Genomic DNA, 12,938 nt, shown 5'->3' with positions numbered 1-12,938 from the left:
GGCTAAAGAGCATCCTACTAAAGAATGAATGGGTCAACCAGGAAATTAAAGAATTTAAAAAATTCATGGAAACCAATGAAAATGAAAACACAACTGTTCAAAATCTTTGGGATACAGCAAAGGCAGTCCTAAGAGGAAAGTATATAGCAATACAAGCCTTTCTCAAGAAACAAGAAAGATCTCATACACAACCTAACCCTACACCTAAAGGAGCTGGAGAAAGAACAGCAAATAAAGCCTAAACCCAGCAGGAGAAGAGAAATAATAAAGATCAGAGCAGAAATCAATGAAATAGAAACCAAAAGAACAGTAAGTAAAACAGATCAATGAAACCAGGAGCTGGTTCTTTGAAAGAATTAACAAAACTGATAAACCCCTGGCCAGACTTACCAAAAGAAAAGAGAAATGACCCAAATCAACAAAATCATGAAAGAGGAGAGATCACAACCAACACCAAAGAAATACAAACAATTATAAGAACATATTATGAGCAACTCTATGCCAGCAAATTAGGTAACCTGGAAGAAATGGATGCATTCCTACAGATGTATCAACTACCAAAACTGAACCAGGAAGAAAGAGAAAACATGAACAGACCTATAACCACTAGGGAAATTGAAGCAGTCATCAAAAAACTCCCAACAAACAAAAGCCCAGGGCCAGATGGCTTCCCAGGGGAATTCTACCAAACATTTAAAGAAAAACTAATACCTATTCTTCTGAAACTGTTCCAAAAAATAGAAATGGAAGGAAAACTTCCAAACTCGTTTTATGAGGCCAGCATTACCTTGATCCCCAAACCAAATACCCCATCAAGAAGGAGAATTACAGACCAATAACCTTGATGAACATGGATGCAAAAATTCTCACCAAAATACTAGCCAATAGGATCCAACAGTACATTAAAAGGATTATTCACCACAACCAAGTGGGATTTATCCCCGGGCTGCAAGGTTGGTTCAACATCTGCAAATCAATCAACGTGATACATTAACAAAAGAAAGAACAAGAATCATATGATCCTCTCAATAGATGCAGAAAAAGCATTTGACAAAGTCCAGCATCCTTTCTTGATCAAAACTCTTCAAAGTGTAGGGATAGAGGGTACATACCTCGATATCATAAAAGCCATCTATGAAAAACCCACAGTGAATATCATTCTCAATGGGGAAAACTGAGAGCTTTCCCCCTAAGGTTAGGAACTCGGCAGGGATGTCCATTATCACCACTGCTATTCAACATAGTATTAGAAGTCCTAGCGACAGCAATCAGACAACAAAAAGGAATAAAAGGCATCCAAATCAGCAAAGAAGTCAACCTCTCACTGTTTGCAGATGAAATGATACTTTATGTGGAAAACCCAAAAGACTCCACCCCAAAACTGCTAGAACTCATACAGGAATTCAGTCAAGTGGCAGGATATAAAATCAATGCACAGAAATCAGTGGCATTCCTATACATCAACAACAAGACAGAAGAGAGACAAATTAAGGAGATGATCCCATTTACAACTGCACCCAAAACCATAAGATACCTAGGAATAAATCTAACCAAAGAGGCAAAGGATCTGTACTCAGAAAACTATAAAATACTCATGAAAGAAATTGAAGAAGACACAAAGAAATGGAAAAACGTTCCATTTCCATGGACTGGAAGAACAAATATTATGAAGATGTCAATGCTACCTAGAGCAATCTACACATTCAATGCAATCCCTATCAAAATACCATCCACTTTTTTCAAAGAAAGGGAACAAATAATCCTAAAATTTGTATGGAACCAGAAAAGACCTCAAATAGCGAGAGGAATGTTGAAAAAGAAAAGCAAAGCTGGCGGCATCACAATTCCAGACTTCCAGCTCTATGACAAAGCTGTCATCATCAAGACAGTATGGTACGGGCACAAAAACAGACACATAGATCAATGGAACAGAATAGAGAGCCCAGAAATGGACCCTCAACTCTATGGTCAACTAATCTTCGACAAAGCAGGAAAGAATGTCCAATGGAAAAAAGACAGTCTCTTCAACAAATGGTGTTGGGAAAATTAGACAGCCACATACAGAGGAATGAAACTGGACCATTTCCTTACACCACACACAAAAATAGACTCCAAATGGTTGAAAGACCTAAATGTGAGACAGGAGTCCATCAAAATCCTAAAGGAGAACACAGGCAGCAACCTCTTCAACCTCAGCCGCAGCAACTTCTTCCTAGAAGCATCGCCAAAGGCAAGGGAAGCAAGGGGAATAATGAACTATTGAGATTTCATCAAGATAAAAAGCTTTTGCACAGCAAAAGAAACGGTTAACAAAACCAAAAGACATACAACAGAATGGGAGAAGATATTTGCAAATGACATATCAGATAAAGGTCTAGTATCCAAAATCTATAAAGAACTTATCAAACTCAACACCCAAAAAACAAATAATCCAATCAAGAAATGGGCAGAAGACATGAACATTTTTCCAAAGAAGACATCCAAATGGCCAACAGGCACATGAAAAAGTGCTCAACATCGCTCGGCATCAGGAAATCCAAATTAAAACCTCAATGAGATGCCACCTCATACCAGTCAGAATGGCTACAATTAACAAGTCAGGAAACAACAGATGTTGGCGGGGATGCGGAGAAAGGGGAACCCTCCTACACTGTTGGTCGGAATGCAAGCTGGTGCAACCACTCTGGAAAACAGTATGGAGGTTCCTCAAACAATTGAAAATAGAGCTACCATACGATCCAGCAATTGCACTCCTGGGTATTTACCCCAAAGATACAAATGTAGGGATCCGAAGGGGTACATGCACCCCGATGTTTACAGCAGCAATGTCCACAATAGCCAAACTGTGGAAAGAGCCAAGATGTCCATCGACAGATGAATGGATAAAGAAGATGTGGTATATATATACAATGGAATGTTATGCACCCATCAAAAGGAATGAGCCCTTGCCATTTGCAACGACGTGGATGGAACTGGAGAGTGTTATGCTGAGTGAAATAAGTCAATCAGAGAAAGACATGTATCATATGACCTCACTGCTATGAGGAATTCTTAATCTCAGGAAACAAACTGAGGGTTGCTGAAGTGGGGGTGGGGTGGGAGGGATGGGGTGGCTGGGTGATATACACTGGGGAGAGTATGTTCTATGGTGAGTGCTGTGAAATGTGCAAGACTGTTGAATCACAGATCTGTACCTCTGAAACAAACAATGCAACATATGTTAAGAAAAAAACAAAAGAAGAAGAAGATAGCAGGAGCGGAAGAATGAAGGGGGGAAATCGGAGGGGGAGATGAACCATGAGAGACGATGGACTCTGAAAAACAAACTGAGGGTTCTAGAGGGGAGGGGGGTGGGGGGATGGGTTAGCCTGGTGATGGGTATTAAAGAGGGCACATTCTGAGTGGAGCACTGGGTGTTATGCACAAACAATGAATCGTGGAACACTACATCAAAAAACTAATGATGTAATGTATGGTGATTAACATAACAATAAAAATTTAAAGGAGAGGAATGAAGCCATGCAAGGTCTGGGCAGGTTCCGTGCTCTCAGCAGAAAGGCAATCTAGGCTCCTCCCCATATAGGAGGAACCAAGTAGCCAGAGAATTTAGCAAAGTTAGATTTACCTTTGGGAATTTAGAGACAGTTGAGTAACTCTACTATGATTTTAAATGCACTTATATAAAATATATCTGCTTCCTGCTGATGAAATTATTTTATAAAGAAGCCTCTGTTTCACAATTACACACACATAAATGATATAAAAATGAAAATGTGTGGGTTTAGATTTTACTAAAATATCCTCATCCACTGAGAACTTCCATCTCCTGTCATTTTACCTCAATTCCTGTCATCATCAGCAACTTCAGTGTTCATCTACGATCCGCATTTCCTAACTCTGCATAAGTCACCTGATAAACTTTACACAACGCTGATGTTTAGATCTTAGCTGCAAAGATTAGGACTTAATTATCTGGATGGGGCCCAGATATTCGTATTTAAGAGCTCTCTGGGTGACTTCAATGTACAGTGAGGACTGAGAGCCTCTAATCTAAATCACTGATCCAAAATCTAGCCTCCAAGTTTTCCTGATCTCAACTCCAGTAACATTCACCCACCCTCTATCCCTACCATCATCCACTGGACTTTTAATCACCTAGAACTGTCCTCTCTTGGAAACTCTGCACTTCAAAATACCAATTGCCTATCCTTCTACCACGCTCTGGTCTTCAGCCTCACTGAGCCTTGCTCACTTCTTTCAACCCACTGTCCCTCTCACAGCCTTACCTCCTTTCTGAATCAGCCTGTAACACATAATATCTTACCTCAGTAATTCTGAGTCAGAACCTTCAATATCCTTATCTTCCTGAGTCCACCACTCATCATGCAATCTTAAATCAATACAACAACTTGCTTTCTCCACTCCTAAACTGGGCCACTTAGGTAATAAAGCACACATTCCTGCAGACTGGTGCCCCTATAATACTACAGTGCACAAGCCCACTGCCCCTCAGCCAGTCTTTTTAAACATCTCTAGTGAGGAGATACCAACAATGGCTACTCCCAATTCAAGGCTGGCCTCAAGTCGCCCTCTACCACCTGTACTTTCAGGGAATGATCTTGCTACCCCTTCAAAGAAAACAAAGGCTATTAGGTATGAACTTTCTCAAATCCATTCTCACACAATGACCTCGAGATCTGAAGGGCCCTTCTTATGTCTTTAGGACAACTAATTATTCCCATCTTAAAATTCACTCCTCCCCAGCTGCCTCCAATCTTAACTCTTTGAGCCAGCTTCCACTGCGGTGTGTTCTATGACACAACACAGCATGCATAAATAATGGAGCATGGTGTAATAAATGGTGTAATGTAACTTTTTCCATGATTTGATCATGAATATTTCCCATTGTTATCTGAAATTACATTTCTGTATATAAATCTCTGCCTACATTTTACGGCTTCTACAACATTCTACTGAGGTCTATAAATGTTGTACCATTCAACACTCAGAATTGTTTTGAAGATTAAGAAGTTTATATATAAAAGCCCTCACTTACAGTAAGCAGGAACTAGTTAAATACGTAATTATAGTAAGTTACCACTTAAAAGTCATCCCCTCTCTAAATGTATCTTATTTTATAATTTGGAGTCATGTGTTACATTAAGGAAAAAAACCTAATTAGAAAAGGGAAAAAAAAAAGGCAATTCCCCAAAATTGAAAACAAACTAAAACAAATCCAACTATATATCCAGTTGGTGGCATAACCACAGAGAAAATTCTTTAAAAGTATCCTTGAAATACAAATTCCTACAGGATATATCATTAGAAAGGTAGGGCTCCTAAGAATTTTTTTTCTAAAGTCATCCCTTTTTCCATCCCTGCATTACTCCCACATCATGTTTATCTATATCACTGTTTTGTTTTTCTAGGTAAACTATAATTTTATCAAATGGAAAAGAATTTAACTCAAAGTTCAATTAGAAACTACAGTCTATAATAAGTATACAATCTATAAATAAAACCTGGAAAGAAATGACCTATAGTAATAATTAAGTCTACCCGTTCTGAAATATGGTAGGCCTCTTTCTTTCCTCCTTTTTTTTTTCTGGTTGTCAAATGATTCTTTATTATTTCCTTTGTAGTTCTTAACTAGCTGGACATTCCATTGCACCACTATTGATGTCATCTATGATGTCATGAGGATGGCAGCCATCAACATTGCAGCCCACAGATTGGGCAGTCCCCAGGATCTCCTTAATGGTTCCAGAGAATTCTCTGGCTAAAGATCAGTGATGCATCTATCGAGCAATGTTGATAATATCATCATAAGTGATATTTTGACTGTGCTTAAAGTTTTTCTGCTTCTTTCAGTCTCTTGGCGGTTCCTTGAGGGCTCTGACAATCAGGGCAGAGGCAGAAAATACCACTTCAATCTGGGCCTGTCTTTCTGAATGGTCAGTTTCACTGTAATCCTCAGATCCTTCCAATCATCAGTTGCTTTGGTGAGGTCATCACCAACCTCTACTGGAGAAAGACTCAGGAGGCCAATCTTGGGGTCCAGGGCAAACATAACACCAACTTCCCCATCAATGCACCCCAGGTATATGACTTGGATCTTGTTGGGGTTGGGATCTTGGAACTTAGGCAGCATGGTGGAGGCAGCTGGTGTCAGGATGAACCCGAATGTGGGACTACCAAGATAGATGCACCTTCACTTCCTCTAAGCCAAAAACCAAAAAACCCATCTTTTATCATTTTAGATCAACTCCAGCCTAAGCTGTAACCCAGGCCAAAAGACAATGTTGAAAGTATATTATCCATCTAAGTGGGTCATAGGACTTACTCAGAATATAGAAGTAAAAAAAAAACAAAAACCAACATACAAATAAATATTTGTACCCTTTGATGGTGTATGATGAATCTATAATATATCCACATAGTACGACCACAACCCAAATCCCCTGGTGCTTAGAAAGGGCCTGTGTAAAAGTTTAAGATTGACAGCTTATTGACCCTCCCCAAACTTTCCCTTGGGTCTCTGCAGAGGATTTTGGGGAGAAAGTGCATATATTCACTCAATAAACACAAAACTCTTACTATGTGCCACATACTAGATGGTGCTGGGAATACAATAATAAGCAAAATAGCAAGCTCCTTGAGAAGAGAAAAGCCCTAATTAAAAATTTCCAATTCCCAAAGCAACAGAGAGACAAGTAAGTAGGACAGTATACTAAAAGCTGCCTGCCTGCCCCTGATCTGCCCCTACTTCGTAATTTCACATATCCAATTTGCAAACATTTTTAGGAACACAAAAATAGGTGACAGCCAATAGCAGGAGCAGGTGCTTAAATACTCCTTCATTAACTGACAGTCCAACTTTATAAAGCCTCAAATTTTCTTCAGAAATTCAATATAAAAATCCTCCATTTTTAGAAATTTAAATAAGAAATATGAAATATAGATTATCCACATAAACGTTGCCTTTTATTTCAAACTTTTAATTTTTAAAATATAAGCTTAATCTGTCTATATTTCAACTTAGACTGGTCAATTTTTGGCACTTAAAGATTTTGCTAGGCCTAGCTTCAGTGTACCAAATTCACTTAGATACTAGGTTTTGAATTATTCTACATCAGTAGCAACTTACACTGGGGTGATTTCGAGGAGGTACTCGTTCTCTTGGAAGTCTTTCATAGTCATATCGTCCTTCAGACCACATTTCATCTCTTCTGTAAGCCACTAAACAAAAAGAAACCAAAGAATTATGGTTTTTATGTTATTAGAAACAACAGAGAAGATTTTTAAAAGAGTAGTTACATTTTTTCAAGTATCTCTGGAAAATATTTGTTGGAATGTAAGTGACCAAAAGGAAAAAAAAAATGATTAAGACAATTCTTCTTCCAAACAATTCGGAAATGTTCTTTTTAAAAAAATATAATAGAAAGCCCCACATTCCATTTCAAAGTCTATTTAAAGCTCCAAAGAGCTTGTTCCCAAAAACTGTGGTAAAAAGATCCATAAGACCACAAATATTTTTTCATTCTTATAGAAAAAATTAGAAAAGATTAATTTTCATGAATAATTTACAATGCTGATCAGCAATGCTGCTCCTATTTCCTGGTGGATGGTTTCTATAACACTAGTTTCTAGTGTTGCTGCATTCCTAGAGCTTTATCTCATCTATGTGTTCAATGAATTCGTTTTAACTGAAAAGTGTTAAATAAACAATCCTATAAACACACACTCAACAAACCCTGAAATAAATCACTCTCGATTTTGCTTTTAATGCTATAAATTTATTTTAATGCAAAGGCACTCTCGTAAAATTTGAAATTAAAATAAAAGTTATGTCAGCATTTTTCATGTTTGGGATACAGAAAGCAGCTTCCTACTTTAGGAGCTGACGTGTTCTGGATAGAGAGCTAATGCAGTTCATTATAGAGTCCAGATGAAAACAATAAGTGAACAGGCAAAAGACAAGGTAAGCAAGACAAACAAGAGATGATGAGCAGAGGGTGCAGGAAATAGCCTGAGGGTCATTTATATGAAGTGGCAACACAGTGGATCAGGGGTTGGCAAACTTTTTTATAAAGGACCAGACTAATATTTTCAGCCTTGCAGGTCACAGGTCTCTGTCACAACTACTCAATTCTACTGTTATAATATGAAAGCAGCCATAAGCAATACATATAAATGTAGGGGTGTGGCCGTGTTCCAAAAAAAATTGTATTTACAAAAACAGGCAGGCAGTCCACAGGCAGCAGCACAACCACCACCAGAGTAGATGAGAAATGGTTAACAGAACAGAACCAGGAGAAAGTGAAGCAGGTTCTGACCCAAGAACTATGAACCATCCTGATACACAGAAGGATAATCACAAGTGAGAAGTGAAAAATGGGACAAGTACTAAGTCAGGACCTTTGTAGTACACAGAAAATAGGCAACAAGTCGAGACACAGAGTCTGCAGATTTGTGGAAAAGGAAAATTTCTCAAGGAAGATACATGTCAAAAGATTTCTGGTGGCTCTTTACAATGTAATAGCACTAAGAGCGGGGGCAGGGGGAGATGACATTCCATTTTGGCAGTATAGCATTCTAATGGTTTAGGCTAAGAAAAAAAACAAAGGCTGGAAGATGAGGGCAATATTTTTTGACACTATCCACAGTACAATCTTAATTTCCTCTGTAAAAACAGACCTACAATATTTTCTAATACAAACAGACGCAATAAAATGAACTAACTCAAAGATGCCTAGAAAAATCTTAATTTAAGTTACAAATTAGCTTTTAACATTATACATAAATCAACCTAAATTCCAAGTCCATAATCAGACATCATCAAGAATATTTTTCAGGGGCCCCTGGGTGGCTCATTTGGTTAAATACCTGCCTTCAGCTCAGGTCATGATCTCAGGGTCCTCTCCCTCTGCCCCTTTGCCCTCCCCCTACTCTGCACGCTCTAAGTAAAATCTTTAAAAAAAAAAAAGAGAGAGAGAATGTTATTTCAAAGTAACCAGTCTTTTATGTACAAGAATTGATGGAAGCTTGAAAGAAAAAAAAGAAATTATCAAAATTACTCCTCTGATACCACTTTTACTGAACTCACCAAATTTTTACTGACTTGTTTATCCTACTTGAGAAACAATACAGAGAAATAACAGCAACCAACTGCAATCAAATCACAGAAAAAAAAAATGGACAAATGAAGATAGTTCACAAAAAAAGGAAATACAATGACTCAATCTTTTGAAAAGATGCTCAACTTTCTTCAAAATAAGGCAGATGAAAACTAAAACTATAATGGGGTACTCATTTTCACCCAAAGCTCTGCAAAACTCAAACTGCTCTGATGAGAGTAAGAAAAGTAATACTCTCATATATTAATGAAACGAGTATAATTTGGTACAGACTGGGAAAAATGGGCAATTATCTATTAAATGTTAGACGTATGTTTGGCCTGGAAATTCTACTTCTCTGTATACTTGAACAGGTACATAGTAAAGATTGAAAGCAACCTAAAATGTTGGTTAGGAGGACAGATTAAATAAAATGCTGTACATTCAAATAAAGGAATATTATGCAAGCCATTTCAAAGAAAAGTAACATCACATATAATATTGAAGGAATGCCAAGATACACTGATTTAAAAAAAACAACAAAGGGTAGATTAATATATTGAAATGCTGCCACTATGGGAAAATAAAAAGATAGGGTATGAATACATATCCATATGCACAGACTACTTCTGGGAGTATAAGCAGGAGAAATGTAACAGTGCCTGCCACTGGGTGCCTGGGTACAGGAAGGTGAATATTTTCACTGCATAATGTTCTATACCTCCTATTATCTCTAACAAAAATAAGTAACTATATTTAAAGGTCCCGGAAATCATTCAATAAGCATAATGTGTCAGGGTGCCTGCCTGCCTCGGTGGGAGGAGCGTGTGATCTTTGATCTCAGGGTTTTGAGTTTGAGCCCCATGTGGGGTATAGAGATTACTTAAACAAGTAAAACTTGAAAAAATAAGCATAACGTCTCAAGTGATGGCAAAAATTATGAATATAAATTGAGCTAAAGGAAAACAAGTAAAAATAAGACTTTGTATTTAAGAAAACTACAAGAGTTCTAAGGAAATACTATATAGTTTCTTAACTGGATATAACGCTACAATATTAAAATTACTGGCTTCCCACACACACAAAAAAATGTAAGAATAACTACTAAACTACTTACTTGAGTCCTTTCAGGAATCAAATTTAAAGTTTTCAACAATCTCCTGTAGGAGGGGGGGGAAAAATACAGACATAAGATTTTGTGTCTGTATAAACCAACCGATGGAGAAAAATAACCCTTCATTATTTGTATAAATAAAACTCTCAAAATAAAAAAAATTATGACCATTAATAAGCCAAACTCCTTTCAAACACATCTTTAAAACAGAAGATATTCTTTTGACCACCAGAGGCCACCCAAGTTTCATAAGAACAACCGAATTATATTAAAGAATTCCGGTCCTAATTTTGCCAGTTGAGGGCTGGGCAGGGCATCTCTCTTATCCTTAATCTCTGAAAGAATTGCATAAGATGTTTAAAGTAATTTTACCTAGAATATTAAGATAAACTATCTCACATATTGAAAAAATTCTAGCATCCTTAGTCTGGAAATCCTTACAATTTTATGTCGGCAATAAATGGTCCCACATTCAAGTCATCTCAAAATCAAGGCAAGAATCATCAACTCATCAAAGATTATTAAACTAGGTAAAAATTTGATGGAGAACTTTTTGTTTTTCCGATTTTTTTTAGTATAGTTGACACCCATTACATTAGTTTCAGGTGTATGGCAGAGTAAATATATATTATGCTGTCTATACTCACAAGTGTAGCTACCATCTGTCACCATACATCACTGTTAGAATCATCATTGACTATATTCTCTATGCTGTACTTTTTACTCCTGTGACTTTATTCCAGAACTCGAAGCCTGTACCTCCCACAACAGAAAACTTTTTAAAACTTTCTCCCAAGGGGCTCCTGGGTGGCTCAGTTAGTTAAGCGTCTGCCTTCAGCTCAGGTCATGATCCCAGGGTCCCAGATCCAGCTAAACCACCAGCTCCCTCTGCCCTCCCCCTGCTCATGCACACACGTTCTTTGTCAAATAAATAAAATCTTTAAATAAATAACAACTTTAAAAAATTACTATGTATTTTCAGAATAAAGAATATAAAAATAGTAGAAGACAATAAAAGACTAAAAATATATACGCACTAGTGATATTGCTCATAGGGCACTCATTTTTTTCTTGATTATTCTTTTCACTTAATCCACGTTTTCATTTAAATTCAAGTTAGTTAACATACAGTACAATGTTGGTTTCAGTGTAGGATTTTGATTCATCACTTACATATGGTACCTGGTGCTCATCACAGCAAGTTCCCTCCTTAATACCTATCACCCATTTAGCCCATCCCCCTGCCCACAAACCAACCAGAAAAAAACCAAAAAACAAAAAACCCCAAAAAAGATACTGATATTTTAGTAAGACTGAACAGAGCTTGCTGGAGCAAAATAATTAGCATCCACCGGGATAAAATATCCCGCCCCGCCCCTCGCAAAAAACAAACAACAAAAATCCCGCACAGGGGCGCCTGGGTGGCTCAGTCGTCAAGCGGCTGCCTTTGGCTCAGGTCGTGATCCCCAGAGTCCTGGGATAGGCCCTGCATCAGGCTCCCTGCTCAGCGGGAAGCCTGCGTCTCCCTTTCACACTCCCCCTGCTTGTGTTCCCTCTCTCGCTGCGTCTCTCTCTGTCAATAAGTAAATAAAATCTTAAAAAAAAAAAACCCGCACTGCTGAGGCCCATGTCAAATTATTAAACATCCTTCATCCTTAAGAAATCTACATAATTAGGGAAAGAGGAGTATAAATATTCCCTATACAACCTTGTACTGTTAGTGAAACAAAACAGAAGACACAGTTTGATTACATACAAAAGAAAAGAAAGAATATTGGACTATAAAGAAGGTAAGTCCTAAGCTGGATCTTGAATTAAAACAACAGAAAGGGGAAAAGATAATCTATTCAGCAACCTTCTGATTAGTAGCACATGTTGTTTATGACATTATCCAGATTTAAGAAATTGCCCCATCCCACAACTAGAAGCCAATCAGCTAAATTTAAGCAAAGATACTCTCTCATTGAAGTGATCATGTTACTGTGTAATCACTAATCTCCCATAGTGGAGTCCAGAAGTACTCCAGTAAAGTTCTCTGATCCAACAGGATATGAAAACTGTAGAACTGAAAAATGGAAGGACCCTCTATATCACAATTAGGCAGAGAACAGGATTAGAATTCAGTATAGAGAATGTAAGCTTCACTTAGAAGTTTGCTAATTCTCTTATGCCATATTCATTAGAGAGTATGTTTAATATACCACCATGGTATATTAAATCCAGAAAGAAATAAGCCTTTTTTTGAGCACTCGAGAGAGCCAACCATTATTAGGTTGACTTACTTGAGGACTAAGAGAATACGGAGAACTGGAATTCTCAGTGAGAGTAGCCTAGAAATTGAGAAAACAGAAACTCACAGGCAATATCCTTCTGTCAAACCATTCACACTTTGAATCCACAGGCAAGGCAATGGGTAGATCTATTTTTCACCTTATCCAAACTGGTTATAGTAGCTTAGACTATAGAATAATTGTGCACACTGCTCTTTTCAGCTTCCAATATTAAGTACACTCAGAATTTAAAAAATAACAAAAAAAAAAAAAAAAAAAACGGCGCCTGGGTGGCTTAGTCAGTTAAGAAGCATCTGCCTTCTGCTCAGGTCATGATCCCAGGATCCTGGGGTGGAGCCCCACATTGCATCGGGCTCCCTGCTCAGCAAGGAGTCTGCTTCTCCCTCTACCCCTCCTCCTACTTGTGCTCTCTCTCAA

The 12,938-nt window shown here is 37.8% G+C and overlaps 1 protein-coding gene across 6 annotated transcripts in view; it reads right to left on the bottom strand.

The window, feature by feature from the left end:
• Positions 1-12,938, bottom strand: part of PPHLN1 (periphilin 1) — a 142,017-nt gene that overhangs the window by 124,591 nt on the left and 4,488 nt on the right. For 5 of the 6 annotated variants that reach the window (XM_028123153.2, XM_088026009.1, XM_088026011.1 and 2 more), the window contains exon 2: positions 7,148-7,239. In XM_028123153.2, coding sequence (XP_027978954.1) covers positions 7,148-7,219 — 72 coding nt within the window. In that variant the 5' untranslated portion in view covers positions 7,220-7,239. Of the gene's footprint in view, positions 1-7,147; positions 7,240-10,233; positions 10,277-12,938 lie in introns of all 6 variants that reach the window. The other variant, XM_028123152.1, reaches the window with a different exon arrangement.

Source organism: Eumetopias jubatus, unplaced genomic scaffold (assembly GCF_037043125.1).
Source record: "Eumetopias jubatus isolate StellerSeaLion01/CBP00866 unplaced genomic scaffold, mEumJub1_p1.0 scaffold_8, whole genome shotgun sequence".
NCBI lineage: Eukaryota > Metazoa > Chordata > Mammalia > Carnivora > Otariidae > Eumetopias > Eumetopias jubatus.
The sequence above is the reverse complement of the archived record's forward strand: the minus strand, read 5'-3'. Positions and strand labels throughout refer to the sequence as shown.